The 26857-nt window shown below is 55.8% G+C and overlaps 2 protein-coding genes across 8 annotated transcripts in view; one reads left to right on the top strand and one right to left on the bottom strand.

The window, feature by feature from the left end:
• Nucleotides 1-15129: 15129 nt before the first annotated feature.
• Nucleotides 15130-22084, bottom strand: LOC139827323 (uncharacterized). The gene is made up of 4 exons (XM_071805519.1): nt 21649-22084; nt 18263-18375; nt 17176-17641; nt 15130-16586 (listed from the first exon to the last, which is right to left on the bottom strand). Exons 1-3 carry the CDS (start codon nt 22082-22084, stop codon nt 17573-17575), a joined length of 618 nt encoding a protein of 205 aa, XP_071661620.1. The 3' UTR covers nt 15130-16586; nt 17176-17572.
• MAP4 (microtubule associated protein 4) overlaps nt 21550-26857 on the top strand; it is a 144931-nt gene continuing 139623 nt past the window's right edge. For 6 of the 7 annotated variants that reach the window (XM_065831683.2, XM_065831685.2, XM_065831687.2 and 3 more), the window contains exon 1: nt 21550-21697. The gene's annotated coding sequence lies outside the window, so the exon portion shown is untranslated. Of the gene's footprint in view, nt 21698-22050; nt 22192-26857 lie in introns of those variants that run through there. The other variant, XM_065831681.2, reaches the window with a different exon arrangement.

Here is a 26857-nt window from a genome sequence, read left to right as displayed (position 1 = left end):
CTTGTAACATTGATTTTTATGAAATTAAGGAAAGGTGGCTGGATCACATTTTGAATTCCCCTTTTGAGAACTCTTTTGGTGTCATTGGCAACATTCATCGGAGACGCTTGGTCCCATGAGCCAGAACTTCATCGGGGCACCCTTGATCTCATCATCCAGATCTTCACTGGGGACACTTGATCTCAGGAGCCAGAACTTCATCCAGATACCCTTGGTCCCATCATCCAGAACTTCATCGGGGTACCCTTGATCTCATCATCCAGATCTTCACTGGACACGCTCGATCCCATGAGCCCCAACTTCATCGGGGCACCCTTGGTCGCATCATCCAGGTCACTTATGAAGCTGATAAAAGCCGTTGGGGCCAATATCAGTCTCTGGAGGACCCAACCCATATTTCAAATGCAGATGTTTTGTCCGCCTCCCCTCATCCCGCAGCAGAAGGTGCTGAGGGCTGCTCAGCATCTCGCGCCGTGGTTTGAAAACAAACCCTGCTGGCAGTCGCTGTTTTTCCCGTCTCGCGTTCTTTGCTCGTTGCTTCTGGGACAACTCTGGACGATGAAGAGCAGCGTCCTGCCCTGCTGTGATCCCCGGGCGGCGCAGGGAGGAGGGTTTGCTGTGTTGTTTGTGTATGTGGAGCTGGCAAAGGCGGCTGCTGGGAAGCGTTCCCGGCCGCGCGCGGGGCCCAGGGCCCTGGCAGGGTGGGCAGTGCTGGGAGAGCTCGGTTTAACCCCAGTCCCGCCTGTTCCCGCGCTGACGGGGACTTGGGTCTGTGATCAGACCGGCTCGGGAATCCCGGGGCGGCAGCGCTTGAGTTTCCGAGCGCTGTTTGGTCGCGGCACCGACGCTGCAGCCCCGTTGGGACGCAGCCCCGTGCGCCCGTGCTCCCCGCCGCACACAGCGTGGGGATGGGAGCAGGTGCCGAAGCCTTCGCTTAAAATACAGCACCGGGATTCAAACCCCCCCGAGGCTCAAGCAGAGATCTGGGTGGGTTTTTTTCCTTCCCTCCATCTGTTGGCCTTAAAACCGATGCTGAAATCAGCTTAGAGCTTCATCAGCTTCATCAGCTCCCGAATGCCGCAAAGCTTGGTGTTTTCCTTCATATCGCGCTACCTCAGTGACCTGAAAGGACATTTGTGCTCCTTTGTTATCTCACAGTTTTGCGGCTGACAAAGTGCCCAGGGCCGGCGGCCCCGAGCGGGCCAGCAGCTCCCGCAGTGGGGCCGGGGGCTGGATATCCCTGCAGTGCCTTGGGAAGGGACATTTCCAGCTATAACTGTGGCCCTGGGCAAACCCCGGCTGTGAAATCCTTTTCATGTTTTCAAACCGACCTCCCGTGTTGTCCTTTGTGCCCTCGCGCTGCTCCTCGCCCGGGAGGGCTGTGCTGTGGTTCCTCTCGGAGCCCATTCTGTGTCTGCTCCAGCTGCTGTGGAGCCAACCTCGTTGTTCTCTGGGGTTGTTGTATTTGCCAGGTGGAGCTGCTGGCACCTGAGGCTCCACCAGGCCAGGAGGGATTGCCTGGGTGTGTGACAGCGGGTGGCAGCGGGTGTGTGACAGCTCCGACCATGCCCCGCGGGGAAAGGACAAAGTCCGGTGCTCCACGAGCGTGACTGGCTGGGGCTGAGCTGCAGGGGCTCAACGAGCAGCTAAAATTCGCCGCTAAACCCAGCCCTGTCCTGGCAGTCTGAGCGGTGGGGCTGGACGTGTGCCAGGGCCAGCACAGGGTCCCCAAAACGAGTGCTTTGGTGGGGAGAAGCCACAGGAAGAGTCACGTTTGGTGGAGACCTGGGCCGTGCCGCGCTGCGGGCGGCGCTTTTGGAAGGGGATTCACGCGGCTTCGCTGGGCAGAAGCTGCTTTGTGAAGAAACGCGTTCTCCTCTGGTCCTGGCGGTGGCTTTAGCGACAAGTGTGACTCAGCTGTCCCTGCGGAGCTGCTGCCGCGTCCGTCCTGGAAGCGCTGGCACCAGGACTTGGCCAGGCTGCCACTTGGGTTTCCTTTAACTGGAGCCGGGCAGCGGCACTGGGGCGGGCAAGGGGACAAGGGGACAGTCCCAGCTCTGCACCAGCGCTTCCATTCCCCAGTGCCGGTGCAGAACGGGGCGGCTCAGCCCGGGGAGCGGGGCCGGTCCCGTCCCTGCGCCGCAGCGGGGAGCGGAGCCCGCCGGGGTGGAAGGGCCTTGTCAGAGGTCACCAAATCCTGGCAGAGCTGGAAACGAAGCCAATCTGCTGCTGTCACACCGAGCTTCAGGCGAGCCGGGGGAAACCGCGGGTGCGGGCGCCGGCGCTTGGCCCGGCAGCGACTGCGGCGCGGCCACATCCCGAGCGATGGGGACGGAGTGTGGGCGGCCGGGCTGGCTCGGCACCGCGGCACCGGGCTCCATGCAGCCCCCACAGCTCTGGGTCCACAGCCCCAGTGCTGCCCCACGTCCTGTTTGCTGCACAGAGCGGTGGCCGCGCTCTGCCGGTGCTGCTGCTCGCGGCCGATGCCATGGCCAGGATGGGACACCAAGAAAGGTGCTGGAGTGAATGCAGAGAAGGGAACGGAGCTGGTGAGGGGCTGGCGCACAAGTGTGATGGAGCGGCTGAGGGACCTGGGGGGTTCAGCTGGAGAACAGGAGCTGAGGGGAGACAGGGACACAAAGAAACGGCCTCAAGTTGCGCCAGGGGAGGTTGAGGTTGGATCTGGGAACAATTTCTTCCCCAAAGGGCTGTGGGGCATTGGAACAGGCTGCCCAGGGCAGTGCTGGAGTCACCATCCCTGGAGGGCTGGACAGACGGACATGAGGTTCTCAGGACATGGGGCAGTGCTGGGGTGGGTTATGGTTGGACTCCATGATCTTGAGGGGTTTTTCCAACCAAACGATGCTGGGATTCCCCAGGGCGCAGAGCCCGGCGGGGCAGCAGGGGGTGCTGGGCTGGGCAGCAGGGGGTGCTGGGCGGGGCAGCAGGGGGTGCTGGGCGGGGCAGCAGGGGGTGCTGGGCTGGGCAGCAGGGGGTGCTGGGCTGGGCCCCGCGCTGCCACCCGGCACTTTGCTCCAGTGCCATTTGGTCTCTCTGAGCACGTGAAGATGAGACATGGCCAGTGTCCCCCAGACCCCGGGACAGGCAGGGACCCTCTGCTGTCACCTGCATGTGTGGGGGGACCTGTGGCCATGCGGGTGCAACGTCCCGGCTGATGGAGGTCCTGGCCCTGGCTCACATGTGCCTGTGGCCCGTGGCCATCCCTGGTCAGTGTGTCCTTCAACCCGCTGTGGGAACAGAGCCTGCAAGTCACACAGGGACAGACTGAGCTGGCCGGGGCCACCAGCTGGGTCCTGGGGTGGCAGCAGCCAGGCGCCGAGTGTCCCTTGGGACGGGGATGTCACCCAGTGCCTGTGGGCCAGCAGCACATGGGGAGTCCCCAGCCCAAAAGGGTCCCGTCCACCGTCACCATGAGCAGGAGCATCCCTGTCCCCTGCACCTGTCCCCACCGGGATGGCACAGCCAAGAAACCCACTGGCAGGCGGGTTTGCCAAAATGCTTGTGCTCCCGTGGAGTGGGGAGCAGCGATGCCTCCTCCTCCTCCTCCGGCTGCCGAGGCGTCGTTGTCCCTGGGAAGCCGTGGAGCTGCGAGCGCGGGACACGGGTGACACTGCTGCCGTCTGGAAGGGGCTGCGGGGGGACAGACGCTGCTCCCCAGGCGCTGCCGTCACCTCCTCCCATGGCAGCGCCTGGGAAGTTCTTGTGCTGCACCAGGGGATGCCCACACTGTTTCTGGAAACCACCGGTGCCGTCAGACCCGTCACTCGCTGTGGTTCCTCTGGGCCCCGGCACCAGTTCCCCACGGGGCACGGGCAGCTCTGAGCACCGGGGCTGAGCACCAGGGCTGAGCACCCCCTGGCCCAAAACGCTGCCCCCGTGGCGGGTGGGCAGGGGAGGAAGGGACAGTGTACATGGGGGAGGTGGCTCCAGAGGCACCTTTGTGGCTTCATCCCGCAGCTTCGCCTCCTATAACAGAGCCACGCTGACGGGCGGCTCAAGGGATGAAGGGATATCACGGAGACGGCCACGGCCCGGCCGCTCGGACCAGCGTGGATCTGACTTGGGGGGTTTCATCTGCTTCTGGGGGGCACAACCCAGCGGCCGCAGACAGGGCGGGGGTTTTGCTGCTGTCCCCCCGCAGAGGACACGTCCCGCGTGTTTCGGTTGGACGGCCTCCCCAGCGATGTGTGCCAGGGCTCAAGGCTCAAGCAAGGAGCCACAAAAAGGGAGAATAACATCAAAAGAGAGAAGTGGAAGGAGGCCAAGGGGAACCCGGCCAAGTGCCCTTTCCTTCTTTCTCTTTCGCTCTGTGTGGGAAATCCCCGAGACGGGGCTGTGTGACATCCCTGTGCCGGGCGAGACGCGGCCCCACGCGGCCCTGTCACCACGGGGACAACAGGAGGGTCCCTGGCGGCAGCTCAGGGTCCCAGGAGGGCCGGGGACCAGCGGAAGCGCAGCTGGGGGAGCGGGGCCCAGGGATGGAGCTTCAGCCGGAGCCACCTCGGGGGACGCTGCGGGTGGCTCCTGGCATCATGTTTGGTGGGATGGGAGGTCTGTCCCCACTGGGACATGAAGATCTGTCCCCACCGGGACGTGTGTGCGGCCCAGGAGCCCTGTGGCCGGATCCCGGGTGTCCCCAGCGCAGGAATGGAGCCGGGTGGGGAAGGAGACGGCAGCCACTCTGCGGTGGCCAGGTCAGCCTGTGCAAACAGCACCGCGGCGGCTGCTCCGGCCTCTGCAAACAAGGGCTGGGTGCCACGTGAAGCTGCAACCGCGGCTCCGCGGTGCCGGTCCCTGCGGCTCAGAAACCCCATGGCTCAGGAACCCCACAGCTCTGCAAACCCCATGGCTCAGAAACCCCATGGCTCAGGAACCCCACAGCTCTGCAAACCCCATGGCTCAGAAACCCCATGGCTCTGCAAACCCCACAGCTTAGAAAACCCATGGCTCTGCAAACCCCACAGCTTAGAAAACCCATGGCTCTGCAAACCCCACGGCTCAGAAATTCCACGGCTCAGAAACCCCACGGCTCTGCAAACCCCACGGCTCAGAGACCCCATGGCTCAGAGACCCCACGGCTCAGAAACCCCACGGCTCTGCAAACCCCACGGCTCTGCCAACCGCACAGCTCAGAAACCCCACGGCTCAGAAACCCCACGGCTCAGAGACCCCACAGCTCAGAAACCCCATGGCTCAGAAACCCCACGGCTCTGCAAACCCCACGGCTCTGCAAACCCCGCACACGCAGACACTGGGGCTGGTGGTGGGTCAGGATTGGGCTGGACCCCAGGGACACCGGGTGCAGCCCCACAGGGGGAGCAGATGTCAGGTCTCTGTCACCCAGTACAGATCAACTGCTGTGGCTTGATAGAGCCATGGAATAGTTCAGGTTGGAAGGGACCTGGTCATAGAATCATTTTGGTTGGAAAAACCCCTCGAGATCATGGAGTCCAACCATAACCCACCCCTGTCCCTGCCCCATGTCCTGAGAACCTCCTGTCCGTCTGTCCAGCCCTCCAGGGATGGTGACTCCAGCACTGCCCTGGGCAGCCTGTTCCAATGCCCCACAGCCCTTTGGGGAAGAAATTGTTCCCAGATCCAACCTCAACCTCCCCTGGTGCAACTTGAGGCCGTTTCCTCCGCTCCTGACGCTTGTTCCTGGGGAGCAGAGCCCGACCCCCCCAGCCCCAAGCTCCTTTCGGGCAGCTGTGGAGAGCGAGGTCTCCCCACAGAGGGATCGCGGGCAGAGCCACCATTTCCAGCACTAAATGCCTGCCCGCAGTCGCGCTCTGATTAGCAGCAGCAGCATTGAGACCACGGCTTTGTCGCGCCGCGGGCTCCACGTGCACACGCACCCATGCGCGCGCTGCAGCTGTGCACAGCTGGATGCTGCCCAGCTGTTGAGCGTGTCCTGCTCCCAGCTGCTCCCAGCTGGCCCTTTGTCTGGTGGGACCATCGGAGTCCTTCGCAATCTGTTTTTGGTCGTGAGCCGCTATGGTAACAAACCCCCGCACCAGGGGCCGTGGGGACGGGGCTCTCCCCGTCACTGACACCCTGCTGTGACCTCACTCTGCAGCCAGGGCCTGTTCCTGGGAGATTCCACCCCAAACTCACACCAGGCAAGATCTGATCTGTCATTTTAACCCACCTCGTGTGCCGAGTCACCAAGCCCCGCCGTGGGGTTCGAAGCAGAGCGGGACCGCGCTCAGCTCCGGGTCCACCAGCTCCGCCGGGCAGCAGAAGCTGTGACGGGGATGGGGACGGCGGGAGGGGGTTTGATCTGAACAGCAGCAGCTGTTTGCAAAACAAACGTGTGTCCGTGGCCTAGGAGACGTCTCTTGCCTGGATAGCTGACAGTGGAAATAAAGACGTTCAGACCGAGGAGACAAAGGCAGGATTGTTATTGCCGCAGCGCGGACGGGGTTCAAAGGGACAAGTGGCTGTCGTGCACGGAGGCCGCGGCAGAGCCGCCAACTCCCGGAGGGCTCGGATGCTGCTGTTGTCGCGCGGTGCGAAACAGCAGCTGGAGCTGGTGGAAAACAATTCCGCAACGCCTCTCACAGCACCTGGAGAGTCCTGGCAGCCGGGGCCGATCCGCAGCACGGGGGGACGGGAAGGGACAGAGCAGCGCCGGGCAGGCAGGCCTGGGGGGTCTGGCCAAGGGCGAAGCGCAGGGTTTGGCTCACAGGTGCTGGGATTGGAAGGGAAACAACCATTGAAAAACACCCCAGGAATTTCCGCGTGGGCTTTGCTGGACGTTGCGGACCTGCCGAGCCCGGGCTGTGCCGATGCTCGGGCGCCGCGGGGTGCGGAGCAGCCGAAGGCCGTACCCGCCATCCTCCTTGTCCCCATGCTGCTCTGAGCCTCCACGCTGAGACCCCGGCTGGGGACCGTGGGACACTCAGGGCTGCCCCTGTTGGGTCCATCCAGCAGTGTGGGCTGTGCGGAGCCCCCAGCTCCTCCACCTGCCGGATGCGGGGGCTTGGACGGGCCGAGACGCCCCCCGGCTCCCGAGTGGCTCCGGCACCGCACGCCCCAGGTGTCGACGCTGCGCAGTCTGGCTGAACCACACTGCTCTGGTGAGTCAGTGGGCCCCAGGGGCTTATTCACCTTCTCATCGGTGTCATTCACCCTCTCACCCACACCCACGGCTTTGCTGAGACTGTTGTTCTGCCTGGCAGAGCATCTTTCCACGAGCGCTTTTGAGCGGAGCAGCACGGACCCGGAGCTGGATGCACGCAGCAGCGACCCGAACATTTTGTATCCCTGAAGCAGGAGCTGGACTCAGAGCCAGAGGCTCGTGTGCTGCCTCTTTTGTTGCCCAGACGGATGCACGAGTCGGTTTTGTCAGCGGCATTTGTGTGGAGCGGGGCTGGACGGGAGCCGGGGCGCTCCCTTGGGGAAGGTTTCCCGGGAGCCGGTGGGCGGCAGGAACGCTGCCCTTCGCACATTCGCACCCTCCTGCCTCTTGCTGGGGATGCAACAAGAAAGCCTGAGGAAAACAAAGAGCGTTAGGTTACGGGGCCTTGGAGTCACTTCCTCCCCCGTGTCTGCAGTCAAGCACTCACACGGCGCTTTTGGCTAGAACCGAGTAGAAATTCTGTGCCTTGCTGAATATTCGGTGGCAAAGCTGGGGTTGAGATGCCTGCTCTTCCTCGCAGGATGAGAGCCCTGCACGGCGAGCTCGGCGCTCCCCCCCTCACCACGGGACAGCTGGAATAGACTGTTCTTTCTCCAGCATGACGTTGCTCTTGGCTAAGTATGTGCACACCCACCCACTCCTAAATATCTCGGTGGTTTCCGAACAGAGCCGGCCTTTGCCGGGGTTCCCTGCGGTCCCCGGGCCGTTGTTCGCAGAGCAGGCGGATCCGGAGAGGCCGCGGCTGCGCTCCCCCGGGGTCACCGCGTCGGGTTGCTGGAAGCGCCCGTTGCTGAACACCTGAACCAGCCTGGGGGAGAAGCCGTTCAGGTGAAACGAGCAAAATGCTGCAGCTCTTCAGGGCTCAGCTGCGCACACGGGGACTCTCGGTAGGGAGCACTTGGAGGAGTCCAAGAGGCACAGGGATTTACCACAACCACCGCCCTGGGGAGCTTTCCTCTTCCACCAAACCTCCGCCGAGGAGGATTTCAATATTCAAACAGCAGCAGCCAAGACGTGTGCAAATGGAACTGCTACAAGACTTGCACAAATGCTACTGCTGCAAGATGTGTGCAAATGGAACTGCTACAACATTTGTGCAAACGCTGCTGCTGCAAGACTTGTGCAAATAGCAGTGCTCATGATCTTCGATGTTTTTCACATGCCTGGCTGGAAAACCAGGCAAAGGGAATTTTCAGGCTTGCTTTCCAGAGATGTGGGCTGGTCGGGGCAGGGACGATGGGGGCAGGCCCTCTGGGGAGACGTGGGGTTTGGCAGCATCCTGCATCCCTGCCCGGGTTGGTCCTCCAGCCCCACGGCCCCGCGGCATCTCCTCATTTCCATGCAGGCCTTATGAGGAAACAATAGTAGCGCCCCTATGCTGCGCGTAATTACACATATGTGTATGCATGAAATAGCTATTTTGTGCCGTCTCTTTGTTTAGCAGCTTTAAATGCTTTAAAATTAATGGGCTGTAGATATTAGAACCAGACATGACTGCTGCAAGGCTCAGCGGAATGAGCTCTGCTCCATAGCCCGCCCCGGCACCACACCAGGGTGATAGCGCTGACGTTTTAGTAAGCTCGTTGCAAATATGCTGATTGTTTCCAGCTAAGTGTACTTTTTCAGCAGTAAATAAACGGCATCGGAGCAGCGGAGCACCCCGTCCACGCACTCTTTGCTGTGTGCCGCGGTCGCTGGTACGCCAGCCTCCCCTTGCAATAGACTTCCTTTTCTTGAGGGATTCTGGCAGTTTTGGCCCGATTCTCCTCTCTGAACACGAGCCTGTCTGTCGTCAACCGCTAGAACAGAGGTTATCTCTTCATTCTTCGTGCCCAAGCATTCTGGCTGGGGAGCCCCAAGGGATTACCACAGGATCACTTGGTAATAAATAGCTATATTTGTAATATTTGGTTACAAATCGCATCCTAATACTCTTTAATAACTGGGTGTGTTTACTGTGCAAACACAACATTTCTCTTTCATCACAGAATCACAGAATCCCAGAGTGTCAGGGGTTGAAGGGCCCTGGAAAGCTCACCCAGTGCAATCCCCCCGGAGCAGGAACACCCAGCTGAGGTTCCACAGGAAGGTGTCCAGGCGGGTTTGAATGTCTGCAGAGAAGGAGACTCCACAACCTCCCTGGGCAGCCTGGGCCAGGCTCTGACACCCTCACCCCCAACACGTTGCTTCTCCTCTTGCAGTGGAACCTCCTGTGTTCCAGTTTGCACCCATTGCCCCTTGTCCTGTCACCGGTTGTCACCCAGAAGAGCCTGGCTCCATCCTCCTGACACTGCCCCTTTCCATATTGATCCCCAGGAATGAGTCCCCCCTCAGTCTCCTCTTCTCCAGCTCCAGAGCCCCAGCTCCCTCAGCCTTTCCTCACACGGGAGATGCTCCACTCCCTTCAGCATCTTGGTGGCTGCGCTGGACTCTCTCCAGCAGTTCCCTGTCCTTCTGGAGCTGAGGGGCCACAACTGGACACAATATTCCAGGTGTGGTCTCCCCAGGGCAGAGCAGAGGGGCAGGAGAACCTCTCTGACCTACTGACCACCCCCTTCTAACCCACCCCAGGTACCATTGGCTTCCTGGCCACAAGGGCCCAGTGCTGGCTCATGCTCACCCTGCTGTCCCCAGGACCCCCAGCTCCCTTTCCCTACACTGCTCTCTAACAGCTCATTCCCCAACTCACACTGGAACCTGGGGTTGTTCCTGCCCACATTCCAGACTCTACCCTTGCCCTTGTTCTATTTCATTACATTTTTCCCTGCCCAGCTCCCCAGCCTGTCCGGGTCTCTGATGGCAGCACAGCTTCCAGTGTCACCACTGCTCCCAGCTTGGTGTCACCAGCAAACTTGCTGACAGTCACTCTATTCCCTCATCCAAATCATTGATGAATATATTGAACAATACCGGCCCCAGCACTGACCCCTGAGGCCCTGCACTAGAAGCCCAGCAAGAGTTGGTTTCAGTTTCTGAATAAGCCAGGAGGGTTTCTTTAGCGACCAGCTGGCCAGCTCTAACTGTTCCTTTGCTGTCTCAGTGCTGAAATCTCCTGTTTCACGATTAAGGTTTGAAATGGGTGAGAAAGAGCAATGCCCAACTGCTCCAAGACAAAAAATAATAATAGTAACCTATGCTAAGACATATGAACACATTTTTGGAGGCAGTGATTCTTCAATTAACACAGAGCAGCATGGTAATAATTACACTCAGGGCTTTTTGCCCAGTAAGGAAGGGAAACCAGCCCCTGTGTCTGCTCTCCCTGGGAGCCAATGTCCTTGGTCCCATCACCCGGTACCTGGAGGAGCCAGCCCGGCAGCTCCCCAGACAGATCCTTTGTGGCTTTTCACCCACCTCATGGGCACGCACACGTTTTTGTCTCCTCTCCTGTCCAATGCAGCTGATCTGGAGGAGTGGGAGCTGTCCCAAAGGGTTTCCACTGCACCATGGCTGCGGGAGCTCAGACTCTGCTGAAGGGTTCGCACCTCAAACCCTGGGGGCAGTTCTGGGCCCGTCACACCAAGAAAGGCCTGGAGGTGCTGGAGCGAGCGGAGAGAAGGGAATGGAGCTGGTGAGGGGCTGGAGCACAAGTGTGATGGGAGCGGCTGAGGGACCTGGGGGTTCAGCTGGAGAACAGGAGCTGAGGGGAGACAGGGACACAAAGAAACGGCCTCAAGTTGCACCAGGGGAGGTTGAGGTTGGATCTGGGAACAATTTCTTCCCCAAAGGGCTGTGGGGCATTGGAACAGGCTGCCCAGGGCAGTGCTGGAGTCACCATCCCTGGAGGGCTGGACAGACGGACATGAGGTTCTCAGGACATGGGGCAGGGACAGGACTGGGGGAACGCTTGGACTCCATCATCTGAATGGTCTCTTGGACCAAAATGATTCTGTGATCCTAAGTCAGTGGCACACGTCCGGTGTCACCGCAGGGATCATCCCGCTGGGTGGGAGGCCTGGAGATCCCCCCACGGGGACACACAGACGTGTGCCAGACCTGGCAGTGTTGGGGACGGACACAGCGCTGCCCCGAGGGCTGCAGGGCAGGCACCGTGAGGCCGCAGGGCGAGGGCAGCGCTGTTCTCACCCGTTCCCTTTCTAACAACACCGCGTTCTCACCAGCGCTGCTCAGGGACGGCTGTGGGAAGATTTTGAAACTGGATATAGGCTTGGCAAAACATTCATTACGGCTCTGGCTCATCTTCTCAACCAAGAAATTGCATATTCCCCCGTGCTCCAAATCTGCTTCCATTTGCTGAAGCAGCAATTTGACATTTAAGTCATTTGGCTCTTCTCAGTGGTTTCGCATTTTACTTCTCGAGTTTCCTGAGAAATTTGCTGCAGACTAATACTTAATCATGCTCGGGTAGGGTGACGGCTCAAGTTTAGCAAAAATGCCGCTAATATTCAGATCTGGAATAATCTAATTCAAAAGCAGATGCGTTCCCAAAGCGATGGATTTATTTAGATACCGGTTTTAGGGAAACGCTTGGGCTGGTTACAGGCAGCGCTGCTCTGTCAGCGCACAGAGCTCCGTGTTCCTGACAGCTGTGACAAACTGATTAGTCCTTGTTCTCTCTTGTAAAGACTCCGCGGCCAAGTAGAGGAGACAATGGGCACCGGCGCCTGTTCCCAGACAGAGGACAATTAATGGGTTGACTCTTGAAACGGCTGTGGGGCTGACACTGACAGAAGTTGTCCATTAGCAAAACACGGGAGAGATGTCCACGTGGGACACGACTTCAAACCGAGACGTCCCCTTCCAAAGCTCTGCTGCGAGAAATGCAAACAGCCTAAATTAAAAGGTTCTCCGCTGGCTAAACCCAAGCACTACGGAGGTTTCCAAGTGCTCTGTTAGCAGGATTTGAACCTTGTCCTTGCTTCATCCAGCTCCGTTTGGGGTTTGCACAAACCACAATCACAGTCTGCAGCTGGTGTTTGTGCCGAGATCTCCAGACAGCGATTCAGTAACGATACGGGCCCCGAAGAGCTGCACATGGCGAAGGCTCCTCTCCCCAGCACAACCGCGGGAGGTTCTTCCACGGGCCGTGACGTTCTTCTTGGAAGGAACGGTCTGAATGTCACCCCTCTGGGACGCGCTCACAGCACCTCCAATACCTGGGGACGTTTCTCTGGACACCATCGGCCCCACGGCTTATCCAACTCCCATTGCACCTACACTTGCTCCCATCACCTAAAGCTCCAGGTTAAATCAGTCCCACGTACCTCCAGCCATTCTGCTGCTCGCACGTCTCCTTCAGTGACTCCACAACTTGGGCTGTTTGAGGATGAGAGGATTTTATGTTAAGCAGCAACAGTAGCATGTATTTCATTATGATGTGTAATGGCTTTTGAGGATCGTTTTTAATTTAGGAAAGAATTCTTGAGTCATCTCAGGCTTTCAAGCCAGTATCTTCTTGCCTTTCATATGGCATCTTCATGTTCCTAAAGGTTTGTTTGCCAATGTCTGTCGCCAATGAATTCAACTATACTCTTAGATGAGCTAATTGCCACATAATGATCTTCAGTCTCCATGACTCGCTTGTAATCTTTTTCACTCCTTCTCCAGGATTTCTTTTTCCCAGGCTCGCTCTGTGTATTGACTGGTGCTGGCACTGAAGACGTCTATTTACAGAAACCTTTATCACTTATTTCTTTATCGCTTGCTTTGTGGCATTTCGCGCCCATCGTTTACCCAGCTGCCGCAAAGCTTCTTCACATCAAATGGTTTGTGAGCAGTTCAGATGAGGGGGCTTTGATTCCTCCAACAGACCCCGCTCCCCAGCGCTCACAACGGCGACCCATTCTGCTCATCAGGAACTTGAAAATGGTTGGGTCGGGCTCTTTGGGTGCCTGGGTCCGTGTCTGGTGAATGCATCAGATTACACTGGATTCACAGAGGTGTGCCACGCTATTTCCCGCGGGAATTCCTCTGGACTGCAGAAATTAATTGCCAAAATAACACTTGCAAACAGCCCCCAACAGCCTCGCTTTGCCTGCTCCCCCAAGCGTGTTTGACCACCGACCCTCACCCGATGCCGTTCTGGGGCTGCCTCTCAGCCCTTTTCCAGTGTCACTTCTGCAGTTGCTCAGACTTCGACCGCCTTCGGCCTCTTCTCTGCCCTCCTGCCTTGTCTGAATTTCATGGTCTGCCAAGATTTTCTTCAGCAGATTATCATTATTTTCCATGCTTTGTATGAATGAGTTGTATTTCTATTCCAAGCAACCACAGTGCATTCCTCCCCCTTTCCCCTCCTTCCTAAAAGACTCTCATTTTTGGAAGATGAATAAGAATTTAAATGGGAATTCTCTCTCATAGCAATGAGAGCTGCTGCCATTTCCAACTCTCGTTTCATTTTTAAAGCAAGAGCAGAAAAAATGCAGGAAAAACATTGCACTTTGTGGCCTTTGAGCATAAGCTTTGGATATCGTCTGCATCATTTGTAATGGTTTTTTCCGCTGGCAATGACGACATTCGCACTCAGGTCTCCAGGTCTGCCGTGGAGCCCCAAGGGAAGAAACAGTCTCCCAGAAACTGTGTTTAGTTCGTCTCTTCCAGCAAGCATGGGCTTAACAACACAGTAATTACATTTTTATATGACAGATTGAGTCTCATCCTTCAGCATTTTCAGGCCACTTTAACTCTAATGTCATCCACCCTCTGTTTCTGTATCATTCGAGCAGCTCTCTGCTGCAGCCGCGTCGTGCAGCGCGGCGATGCCCGTTCCCCCTTCTTCTTCAGGCCAGTTTATCGCGGTTACACCCCTATTTTCGCCAGAACCTTCCTTTTTCTCCCTGCGACAGTTTAGGATGTGAGACCTGCAAAGCCCGGCCCTGGGGTGAGCTGGTTTTCCCTGGTTCGTATGCTCTGCTCCGGCAGCCAGGGCTCGGGAGCACATTCGCAAAACCTTTCCGATTTCACGCCTGAAAAACTCCTCTCGGTGAGGTAACGCATTGGAATGTTCCAGAAGGTCCATCTTCCACCACTCGGCGCTCTACGCCTGTGAAGCTGGTGGGTTCGTTAGCTGGTAAAGGCAAACAACTGTGCTGCTCGTTAGTGCGCTGGGCAACCAGCTCAGTCCAGCTGAGGGGCTTCCAGGGATCATCTCTGGCTCGTCAAAAAGCTGCTCGTGAGGCTCCCAGACTACACAAAGGTCCCTGCCTTCTGCTGTGCTGTATCTGAACAACTCGTGTTTGGCGGAGGGACGACCCCGCTGCCCCCACTGGCTCAAGCTGCAGGGAAAGCGGCTTTCGACCAAGAAGGGCCGAGCTGTGTCCGTGCTGCTCGTGTCACAGCGCCTCTGATCCACGCGGAGGGATTCTTCTAGCCCAAAAAAGTGTTTTTCATGCAGTTTTCCTGTGCGGCTCATATTTAAAGCTGAAGCATACAAATGAAAGCTACCCGCCCTGCATTTGCATGTCTGAAGCGATGAGTGTGCAGAACGGGACCAGCGGCGGCTGCGCAGCTGCGGGTGAGCAGCGCAGGGACCGTCTCCCCATCCCACACGTCCTTCCCAGGGTTCGTGGACAAGGACTCGCTGCCCAAACAGTGAATAAACAACCTGGGAATTCTCCAGCCAGCCAAAGCGCTCGCAGCCTTTTTGGTGAACCACGGGGAATTTCATGCGAGTCGGGTTTGTGAAGGGACTGTGTCATCGTCCCGACTCCTGCCTTCCCTGCAGCAAAAGCAACACGATGCTAGAGATTTAAGAGAAATAAATGCAGTATTAGAACACAGATGAACGATGCAGGAAATGTGTGTAAAGGGTATAGTGTTTCCAAAGACAACACCCACCGTACTGTCTCATCCCACCACAGCGAGGGATGGAGAATTCCAGAAGCAGGTAGGGTGGCCACGGGAGAGAGAGCAGCACACGGTGGGACACAGGGATCGGCCACCTCAGGAAAACTGGAAACTCAGAAATCGCGTGGTGGAACCACAGAAAATACGGAATGGCCCAGAGAAAGTACAGCAGAAACCTTCATTAGCCTTTATTGTTGTAAAGCAAAACCAAAGGAATTAGAAGGCTGTGCATTCCAAACCATTAATTGCACGCGTACCATTACCTTGTGTAACTTGTTGCCACAAGAAAGCGTTGCCGGTGGCTTTATTAGGACTCAGAAAGGGAGTGGGCCGTGGGTCCCAGGGATGCCTGGAACCGCCGTGGCGGTGGTGTGGAAACGGCAGGAACCCTCCTGTCCCAGAGCTCCGGCCAGCGCAGCACCCAGAGGCTGCACCGGAGATCACCCCGGTTTGGGGCTGCAGACTGCCTGTTCCAGCACGCCCCGCACCACCTGCCCTTGGAGACAAGGTACCACGCTAAAGATCATGAGGTTTGGTGGCCTTTCACCTCTCCCCGGTTTTGCCCAAGCGATGACAGCGTGACAGAGGCATGGCAGTCCTCCAGGTAGCCGGGTCCTTCCTCTCCTCATCCCCGCATCTGCTCCTTCCAGCCTCCAGATGAGTGATCCAGGCTTGCCTGCTCCTTATCTCGTACCTGATCACCTGAGGAGGGCGGAGAACGGTAAAATTAAAACAAACGAGGCCCTGATCCCTGATCCCCTCCCCTTGCTGGTGAGGGATATGACTTGCACAAAACTTCTTGCGGACCCGCAGGGCCCCGCGGAGCAGGCTCTTTGCAGACTGCGTTCCCCAGAACAGTCGTCCCCTGTCTCGTCACCCGGCTTTTGTCAGTCCCGCTTACACGCTCCGTCTAGTTCAGGCTGGAAGCTCCTTGGGGCCCCAAGACCTCTCACCCGCTCTTGTCCTCCGAGTGTCCTGTGCACCAGAAGCAGGCCAGAAATAGCAATGCACCATCAAAGTGATCAGGAGTCATCTGTGAGCTGCCTGCTCTGCACAGCAAGGGAGGAAATGTCTGTGGCTTCAGCAGGGATGGCTACATAGAATGGAGAACGTGGTCACAATCCCCTCTCTCCCCCACTTGATAGTTTAAGGAGAATAATTTGATTGAAAGGCAAATCCTTTAATCTCCAGATATAAATCAACAGAATGGCGGAATTGCTTAGGACAGAGCATATCATACGGGCAGGGACTGTATGTCTTTTCCCTTTAAACAAGCATTGGCCCTCCAGCTGTTAACCTATTTATAAAAGGTAACTCAAGGCTACACACAAAGTCCTGAGGACTTTTCATTCTGTCATTACAGCACAGACTCAATTTTCCTGCCTCAGAATAACTGGGCCGGGTTTATGAAGGCTCAGGCTAGAGAAGAGTTCAGCTCTGCCAGCCTCTCCAGTGCAGAGGAGCAGGATGAAGCCCAGGCTGCCCCACACGTCCCAGGACAAGGCTCTGCTCCATCATCACAAGCCTCTGCAGGTTCTCCTCTTCCCACGTGGGAACATTAGTGCCCTGGATCACGTGCTGAGTGTGGGATGTGTCCTCGCCCTGGTCACTCACGTAGGACCTATGGTGTGGGATGGGACCATAGAATTGTTTAGGTTAGAAGAGATCATGGAGTCCAACCATAACCCACCCCAGCCCTGCCCCACATCCTGAGAACCTCCTGTCCGTCTGTCCAGCCCTCCAGGGATGGTGACTCCAGCACTGCCCTGGGCAGCCTGTTCCAATGCCCCACAGCCCTTTGGGGAAGAAATTGTTCCCCAGATCCAACCTCAACCTCCCCTGGCACAACTTGAGGCCGTTTCTTTGTGTCCCTGTCTCCCCTCAGCTCCTGTTCTCCAGCTGAACCCCCCAGGTCCCTCAGCCACTCCATCACACTTGTGCTCCAGCCCCTCACCAGCTCCGTTCCCTTCATGGGCAGCAGCCTGGGCCGGTGCTGCCAGGACTGCGTCGTCCCCAGCTGAGCTCCAGTCCCCCAGCCCCAGTACAGCACCCTCCTCCTCCTCCGCCTCCTCCTCCTCTGTGGCCCCGCACACCAGCTTACAGCCGAGGGACAGATCCCAGATCACAAGATCACGGGGCATGGCAGCTGCAAGGCAAATCTCATGACCAGGTCTCTGAGATGGCAGGGATCCCTGGCCAAAATTCCATACCTTCCATTGTGCTGCAGTCAGCTCTGACGAGCACAACAGCCCCGTCTGGCTGGACAATATCTGCAGTGACCCATGACGCTTTTGTTGTCGCCGGAGCAGCGTCCTGCCTCACTCGGACTAGTGCACTTCTACTTGCGTGCCTAATTTGTGATAGGGAAATAGAAGTGACACGGAGACTGTGGCATGGGAGTGAAAGTTGCAGACGAGTTTTGTAAGAGTATTCAGATCCTCCACGATGCTTACAGGCATTCACTTTAAAAGTGTAGAGACGCTTAAATTTCCTGAAAATGAGAGTCTGTTGGGTGCTGTAATAAGCGTTGAGGCAATTCTCTACCCCGATCAAACACTTCATAGATCTGGCTCCATTTGTATTTTCTTTATGGAGGGTTCGGGTTCATTACTTCCTAACCGCCACTGATGAGCACTCATTTTCGGAAATGACCCTTCCAAAGGCTCCTCTGCATGTCTGAAATGAGTAAGAGATCAGAGGGATGACAGCGAAGCCCCCAGCAACACGCAGCCCTGGAGGCAGCGAGGCCAAACCCCAGCAGCGCTGCCTCCCAAGCGCTCCTCGCACTGAGCGTTCACATTTGGCTGTCATCTCATGTGCTTTGAGGAGGGAATGACAGACTCTGGCTGCAGCCAGGAAGCTGCACAGCTCATTACTGTTCCTCTCCGAGGCTTCTGCTGTCAATGTCCTGGAATCAGCAGAGCCAAAGCTGCCACGTTACCGAGTGTCCTTCATTTGCACTGGCTCCCATCAAAGTGGCGACAAATGAGCGTTGACCAGAAATGAGCTCTCGCTTTCCGGCTCCCGCAGGGTTCACGAGTGACTCACGTGATTCAAGTCAGGCCTAGATTTAGGGCAGCCTAACTGCTGGCCTGCCCTACCTGTCCTGCTGGGCTAATGGCCCTGGCCAGTGGTGGCTCATTAGGGAGATGAGCTGGTCCCCTTCCCTTTCCCTCATCCACTTGTACTGTCTGGCCTGATGAAAGGGCACAACCATTGCCTACCAACCTTCTCGCCCTCCACCTTCCCCCCAAACACCAGGATAATTCCCTCTTGCTATTACAAGGACAGACACACCTGTGGCATCAGATAGAGTTTGTCAACCAGCCGGCCAAGGAGAGTGATTCGCGCTGCCCTCTCTTTCAGGTCAAATGTAGCTGAAGGAGAACTCACGGAGTCTGGGAATGCAGCTGGAAAAGCAAGTGGAGAAGTAGGTTATATTCTTTTGAGGGATAAACAAAGATAAATGAGATGCTCTGAATTTTTTGCATAGGAGAAGTATGTGGGGAGGCAACAAATGGAGTCTGTCCTAATGTTGCTCCCACAAAGCAAAGAGCAGACTTCAGATTTTAAACTAAAACAAGGAAGGTTCATACTAAAGAGTGTCCCACAAAAGCCATGCTAGGCTCAGGTAGAATAATGAAGTAGCTATCAGTTTTTCTGGGCAATCCAGGCATGTAAGCACAGTAATAGCTACGAGAACCGGTCAGTCAGTTGTTCACCTAGAAACAAGCCCAGTTGGGATTTATTCTGCCTTCACAATGCTGATTTCTAAAGACTCCCAGGAATTCACCCACTCCTCTACCGAGGAGTACCTCACCCTATATATGGCCTTTCCTTCCTTCTTTTCTAGTCAGGAACAAGTTATGCTGTTTTTCAGCTGCAAGCTGAGCCATGTATGAAACACTCTCTTCTATCCCGCTCTCCCCAATGCCAACAGCAAAAATTAAAGTGGCTTCAGCTGAAGCACAACAGGGTGTAAGAAAACCAGGAAGCCCAGTTCTCAGTGTACCAAGAAGCTACGCATAATGGGGTGAAAAACCAGAACAGCTTAAGGTGTGCAAGGAGAATGCTGCATGTTACAAAGAAGGGGATGGGGATGCAGACGGGGATGAGACAACCAGAAGAATCTGTTATCAGCTGGCAACTTGCATGGAAAACCAGTGGCGGGAGACAGCTGTCTGGACCGGGATGCTGCACGGCGTAGAAACGGATTGACTTCGATTTCAGTGGAAGGGAAAGTCCACAGCTTTTGTTTGGGCTGCTGGTAGCTCACCTCCCAGGGTTTACAAGTTCAGGTTTTGCAATGTAAATGTGCAACGAAATATGCGGGCTTGCATTATGATGGACAGTTGCCTGCTGCAACGTATAGTTTATAATGGACACACCCATGGCATTAAAGGGCTGCTGCCCACTCTGATTTATAATGATGAGGTGCGCCTGGCTGGGCCCAGCGCGAGTTCCCGAAGCCGTCGCTTGACAGAGCGAGGTCTGGACATGGACACTTCTGTCTCCTTGAAACACCAAGAGCTTGCTCTGGTGTGACCACTGTACATCAAAGGTTATGCTTTGGACTCCAGTTTTTCCTTTGGGGAACAAATTCAGGGCTTGGTGAATAACCAGAGGTTCTTTTAGGAGCCAAAAGCAGGCCGTACATGCTCCTAGCATGGTGCAGACATAGCCGATGAATTTTTGGTTTACTACCATCTCTGCTGCACAGACACAGGAATTACCGTGCTGCACTGGAGCCAGGGTCTGCACCGTGTCGGGGAGCACCCAGCAGAAAGGCTCCAGAGCTGGGTTTGCTAAAGACAGAGAGGGATCTTTAAGCCTGCAATGATCTAAAGCACAGGGTAGGCTGGGACAGCCCTGAAATTCAAACCGCGGCCCGACCCTCCCTAAGAAAGCCATTAGGATGCTATTTTATCTTGGAGCTTAAAAATAGCACATGGTACAAGCAGTTTTATATATATATATATATATGTGCCTTTCATCAGGTCATGGGATTCCCCCTCATCTTTCCCTTGCAAGCTCTGGCCCTGGAAACCCCACTCTGGAGTTTGGGAGGAGGGGGACGGGCAGAAGCTGCGACCTTGACTCTCCATGGCTGGGGTGTGCCCTGATGCAAAGGGCGTTTTCTCCCTCAAGTGACCAGACATAAGGGACACACCTATTTTTTGTTTTCATTTAGTCACCACGCTTTGATTTTCTTATCTAGCAGGCCAGCGTGTCACGTATTTTCATGAGGTTGCGTAGCTGCGCAGCCCCCTCGGGTCAGAGCGGTGACACACGCGGCCCTGGGGCGCAGGCAGGAGCCTTGCTGTCCGCAGACGGGATCATCTCCCTTCCTCGTGGATTAACTTGCATAATAGGCTGTAATGGACCATGAAGAATGAGGCTGAACGTTCCTCCTGCGCGGTTGCTGTCGCTGTACCAGAACTGTATGGTCTCACTTTCCTCCTGTCTGCACCCTAGGGAGTTTCAGCCATGTGCGCTGCTGTAAAAACCACCTTCTCCCATCACTTGCTGCCCTGCTCTCTACATCTCACCCCTATGTCTTGTTCTCCTGTCCTGCACACAGGACGGTTGCATTACTGGACCATGGTGGAATCTAAGCCAAAGCACCAGTGGTACCTGTTGTTCAGACACCCAGAGGGGTGGGTGAACCCTCCACCTCCCCTTGGACTCCTGTGTTTTACAGCAAGCCTTCTTCCAGCTACTTCGCCACATTTAGGGCTCCTCCTGTCCCATCTCCAGAAAGATGGCCCCCCGCCCACCAGGGTAATCCCTCCCTGCCCGATGTAATCCTCATCCTCCCCAGTCACAGGATCTCCTTCATCTCCTGTCCACCGCCGTCCGCCCCCAAGCTTCTCCATCTCTGGGAAAAACCACCTTGGTCCCCAAAGGTGAGGTGGCAAAGCTTTGCTGCCAGGAGCCAAAATGTGCTGCTGTCACCTCCAAGTGCCCTCACACCCACCTCCCCTCATGGCTTCCCTCAGCCACCATCTCCCCTCACGGCTTCCCTCAGCCACCATCTCCCCCCAGCCACCATCTCCCCTCATGGCTTCCCCCAGCCACCATCTCCCCTCATGGCTTCCCTCAGCCACCATCTCCCCCCAGCCACCATCTCCTCTCACGGCTTCCCTCAGCCACCATCTCCCCTCAGGGCTTCCCCTCAGCTGCCTTCAGCCACATCCCCTCAGCCACCTCCCTGCTTCCCCTCAGCCATGTCCCCTTAGCGCTCTCTTTCCTCAGCCACGACCCCGTGGCCCCTATCCCTCTCAGCCCAAACTCCCCCACCCCACCCCTTCCCCCCGGCCACCTCCCCTCCCTCGTCCCCCTCCGGCCCGTCCCCTCGCCCCCGCCATGCCCCTTCCCCACCGCCCCCTCCCCTGAGCCCGGCCCCGCCCCGCCCCACCCAGCGCCATGGCCCCTCTGCGCCGCACCCAACCCCGCTGCCCTGTCACTGCAGCGCCGCCTCAGCCCCGCCCGCCGCCCGCCCGCCCCTGCGCCGCCCGCGCTCGCGGGGATTGGTGGGCGGCGGGCGCGGCGCAGCGCTATTGGCGGAGCGGCCGAGAGCCCACCCGCGGCGCCAGCAGGGTAGTGTGCTCGGCGTGAGGCCAGCGGCGGCTCTGTTCCCTCCTCCTCCCCCGGCCGGGCCCGCAGGGGAGAGTGACACTCACCAGGCGGCTCCGTCCCGGCGGCAGCCCCCCGCGCCCCCCTCCGCCTCCGGTAAGGGCCGCCGGGGGGGACCCGCGCTGCGGGCGGGGAAGGGGGCGCGGGGACTCCCCGCTCCGAGCGGGGAACGGGCGCGGTGCCCTCTGAGCCGGTGGAGGGGCGGCCCGGCCCGGCCCGGCCCGGCCCGGGCGCGGGGGCTCCGGCCTCGCCCTTGTGGGGGACGCGGGCGGCCTGCGGCCCCGGCGGGCGGGGAGGGGCGCGGGAGGCCGGGCGGGGCGGCCGGAGGGGGCGGCAGCGCTCGGGGGTCTTTTGTGAGGGGCTCGGGGCGGGGGGGCGCGCGGGCCGCGGCCGTTGGCAGCGGCAGCGAGGGCGGGCCGGGCCGGGCTGCGGCGCGGGCGGGGACGGGGAGCGTGGAGCTGGGGGAGGACGGTCCCGGAGCATCGGGAGCGCATCTGCCCGGCGGAGCTGCGGCCGGGTCACCCCGCAGGAAGCAGGAGCTGCCGGGGAGCGGCTTTGTTGCGTGAGGGGGAAGAGCTGCGGTGGTTCTGGTGAGGGCTGGTGCGGAGCGCTTCACTCCCCGCAACGCGGTTTTTTGGTCAAGGCCAACGCTGTGAATCGCGTGGGACCTCAAAACTTTTGTAACGTGTTTTTTTTTTGTTGTTGTTGTTGTGTGCTTTTATTTTCTTTTTCCTTCGTTCTCCGCTCTCCTGCCGTCCACCCCATCTCCTTCCCCGCTCGGTGAGGCGGGGGTGGGCCCGTGGCGGGGGGCGCTGCCCCGGCCCCGCCGCTCCCGCAGCCATCGCTGGGTGTCACACCCCGCGGCCCCGCTTTCAGGATGAGCAACCGTTTCAGAAAGAGCAGCCGTGGTTCGAAGCGTTAAACAGGCGTTTACTGCAGGGGGGTGGAAGTTGAAACTCGAGGCAGCGAAGCTGTCGGTTCTGAAGATGCTGTTCTGCTGCCAAAAGCGATTCCTAAATGTGTCTTGCTCTGGGTTGTTGTAAACTCTGCTTTTTTGGGCGGGGTGTGTTACATGTGTGATCGGTGAACGCATTAAACCTGAATTTAGATGTTGGGTTTAGGGTTTTTTTTAGATTCTTCTTGATAACTCGTAGTTGGTTGCTCCCTCTCTTCTTTCTTTCACCTAATTCCTGTATGGTTTACCAAATAAACTAATTATTTTATTTATTTATTTATTTTTTAAGCTGGAATCTTCTATTCAGCGACCTGTGTTCTTCCCAGTTTACAGTTTCAGCAGCCTCTGAAGGGCTTCGTGAATAATATAATAGCCATCCCAGCGCTGTCTCAGTGTTGCAGGTGGGGGGATCCCAGCCCTGCTCCCCGTGCCCCCTCGTGCAGGGTTCTGTGATGCTGCTGGAGCTGTGTTCTCCACACACGGCAGCACTGTGCTGGGGCTCACAACGGGAAGGCTGAGCTCCTCTTTGCCAGGGTCGATCAGTCTGTCTGGTAGTGGATGTTTTACTGGTCTAATACGTGTGAGGTGCTGCTGTAGCTTGGTAAACTTTTCCTTTATTTCAGAAAGGGAAATAAATTGTAACTCAAAAATATTCAACGTAGCAGTACAGTTATGATAAAAGTGATATTGGCTGGACAAACACGGCTGTGTTAAAATTGCCTTGTTTTTGTTTTTCCTTATGAGAACTGGTGAAACTTCTGATTATCTTTTCAGATGCATTTTGGAGGATTCATGGACTTTTTTTAATCCTTTTTGGCCTCCTCACATCAAGAAGAGATGGGCTTTTCAGTTTTAAAAAGACCTTAACTGACTTGCTATTGCAATAGCAGCAATATCCTGTCTCTTTTGTTTCCCTTGGTAATAATTACATGTTAGTGACAAATAATAAGCTTGAAGGCAGAATAGCTGATCTGTTTGTGACTGTGATTGTTGACTAAAACTGAAGGCCATGGATATTATTAAGTCTGTGTCTCTGCAGGAATGACATCAGGGAAAGAGCGAATAATACAAAGAAGTGTGAAGATCAGGGCCCTGAGTCCAGCTGGAGTGCAGTATTGCCATGGGCACGGTTTTGTGGGTCACCCCTCGTTCCCCCCGAGTCCTCAGATGATGTTAGGAGAGGATTAAGTCACTCTTGTCCTTAAAGAACAAACTGGAAGCCTGTTGGCAGGACGCGTATGCCAGTGGATCCTCGTGGAAGCTTTAACATCTGACTTTATCAGATAGTTTCTCCCAGGCTAGTGGCTCTGCCAGCCAGTTGCCGCGGTGCTGGCCAGCGATCCCCGAGGGTGCTGAGCACCGCGGCTCTGGGAACTGCAGGACCTCACCCTCGCGGGGTATCGGGAGATCTGTTTTAACAAGTCGCCTCATTTGTCTGTGGGAAGCTTTGAAGGTGATGGTGTTGTGGTGTGGGTACCTGCAGCGCTTTGGCCCTCGTGAGCCAGCCGTGGGCATCGCGGGGAGCGGAGCAAAGAGTCCAGGAGGTGAATAATCACACAACAGGCTCCCATAGACTGTTGAAACCAACTTGGACTCGCTCTGATGTCTGTGTTTGCCAAGCCTTACAGGACTGGTGAGTGTCGTTTGAAGACAGCAATGCCACTTCTGAAGTCCTTGGGTTTAGAGTGTTCATTTCTCTTCCTTCCAGGGACACTTGACGGTTAAGTCTAGCTTTTAAATACCAAAGTGTTGCTTAAACTGTTCTTTCTGCCATGCTGTGAAACAGCCCCCCCATCCAGCAGCATCAGCACGAGACAACCTGCTCACCGCAAGCACAATTTAAACAGCAGCGCCGTGTTTCTCCGCAGAGGCAGCGGGTAAGGCTGAGTGTGGGACATCGCTTCATTTCCAGTCTTAAGCTCATTTTCTGAAATCTGATGAAGACTCAGTTTGGACAAATGAATTACGTATTCTTTCTGGTGCTTGTAAAAGGGCTGATGCAGCCTAAATTTTTGCGAATGGAGCCATAATTATATTTGAGGCCCCAATCCCTGTAGTGTTTTAGTGGTTACCTCTCTTTCCTAGAAATAAACGGGTCTGAGCCATTAAATCAGCTTTGAATTCTTGCAGAGCTCAGGTCTCACTTGGACCCCTCTCTGTTAGCGCTGCTTGCTCTCCTGTGCTATTCTCAGGCTTACCTCCAGTTTACTGAACTCTCTTTGATACCTTCAGCTAACAGCTCAGTATTTAAACTCCATTTGTCTCTATGTACATAGCACTGAGGTGCAGGCTTCTGAATTCTGATATATACGAAACCTACACCCCGTCTGACCAGTGGTTTCCCTTAGTCATAAGTCTGTCAAGATGAATCCAAGCTACTTGCAATTCAAATGAAAGTGATGGTTACTTAAAAGCCAAATAATGTATAACTATACCTTGTTTTGGTCCAAAAAAAAATCTCAAATAATTTATTTTGCTAGTCCAAACAGAGATTGGAAGATAAAATTCCAGTCTCCTGCTCTGAGAATGAAGAGTTGAAGGCACATTACTCATCATGTTGTTGCCAGTCTGATTGTAGATGGCAAAATTATATTTTGTGTGTGTGCTGGTGGAGTTTCAAAGGCAAGCGTGAAGAAGCCGATGTTGCCGAGAGGCAGATGGTTACTTCCTGTAGCTCCTGCTCACATTTCCTGCCCCAGCCGAAATAGATCGATCTCTTGCTTTGTCAAATGGCTGCCTATGTGGCTTCCTCCTGTCTTGACAGTGCAATTGAACTCGTTTTCTCTCCTGTGGGGAATTTCTCCAGCCTCCTACAGCTCCGAACCCAATTTCATGACTTAGTGTTTTTGCACACGTACAAGAATTTCTTGTGGGAAGAAAAGGTCAGTGAAAATCAGTCGCTGTCAATGTTATGCAGATTTTAACTTGGTAACAATAAGAAGAAAATAGTTCTGGCTCACACTAGTGCTCTGTTTTGCTCTTGGGGAGGCTGCTTAATGAAGTTTTTTGTTGGAAGTTATTAAAGTTATTTAAAATTATTGGGAAATCTAACCCCGAAGGATTATGGACAGGCATTAGTGTGGTGCTGAAGCAGTATTTAAGCTCTAGTGCTCTTTAAAAATATATCAGGATAGTGCAAAGGGTTTGGCAGTGGGGACTCTGTTCCCGAACGAGATTAGTCTTGGACTCCTCCGAATAAGTTGTTAAAATATGTGTATTGTCATGCAAGCCCGTATTTTATCAACGTTGGTATGCTCGATAGCAGAATGTTTGCAGTTTTTGCGCTAGAAAGTACAGGAGACACTGTGTTAATGGGAAGTGTAGGTCTGAAAAAGGGCTGTGTATGTAAATAATGGTATGTTCAAACTCCATAGCACACATTCTTCCCCTGAAATGGCTTGGGAAGGTGGGAGGATGGTGGGTTATTTATTCTGTTGCTTTACATGCGTCCTCCCCTGGAAATGAGGAGGGAAGGTCTGGTTTCTTCCCTGCCTGCCCAGCCTCCCCACTGGTAGAAAAGGGGATTTCTCGTTGCTCTTTTAATCCTTGCCCGGCCTCTTCTGAATTTCTCTGAGAGTGGCAGCTGCTGAATTAGTGGTTCCACAAGGATTAGTGAGATACTAACTGTGCAATAAGGCAAGCAATGTCCCTGTGATTTGGACAAAACTGGCAAAAAGAAAAGGAGTTGTAGCTGCATTATGCAGGCGGGTTTGTGTAACGCAATAGGCCTGGATTGGCTTTCCGCTGCCAAGGTTAGAATTGCACTCTCTTGAAGGGGCGGCTTTTTTTGTAAGGAGACTTCAGCGTAGCCAAACCCAGGCCTGGAGCCTCTGTACCCTGCCCGGAACGGTCGCGTTGGCACGGTGGGAGGTTGGATCCGGGGGTGGAAATGAGGTGAGGCATTAGGTATATCCTCGCCCGTCGGATGACGTGCCACACGTGGTGTAGCCGGGATTACCATGGGATGAGCACTCCTGGCTATCAAGCTACTCGTGTGGAGCTGCAGAAAGCTGCTCGGAGAAGTATGCAGTTAATCACATCCATTAGCATGATTAAAATCCTGATTAGCCTGTGTCACTCACTCCCATTTTCCACCTACACTTCGCCCCTTTTATCCGGAGTATTTGCAAGTATGAACGTAAGGCAGACTGAGAACAATGCAGGCTCCAACCCAAGGGACGGTCACTGGGCTTTAAATGCATCCAGTAGTTCTGGGCTTTATATTGTTCTAACAGACAAGTTCTTCAGTGAGCCGTACCGCTGCTGTCTGAAAGTAAAATGGTAACGATCAGCCCTTTGCA

The sequence above is a fragment of the Patagioenas fasciata genome, chromosome 2, assembly GCF_037038585.1.
Source record: "Patagioenas fasciata isolate bPatFas1 chromosome 2, bPatFas1.hap1, whole genome shotgun sequence".
Classification (NCBI taxonomy): Eukaryota; Metazoa; Chordata; class Aves; order Columbiformes; family Columbidae; genus Patagioenas; species Patagioenas fasciata.
The sequence above is the reverse complement of the archived record's forward strand: the minus strand, read 5'-3'. Positions and strand labels throughout refer to the sequence as shown.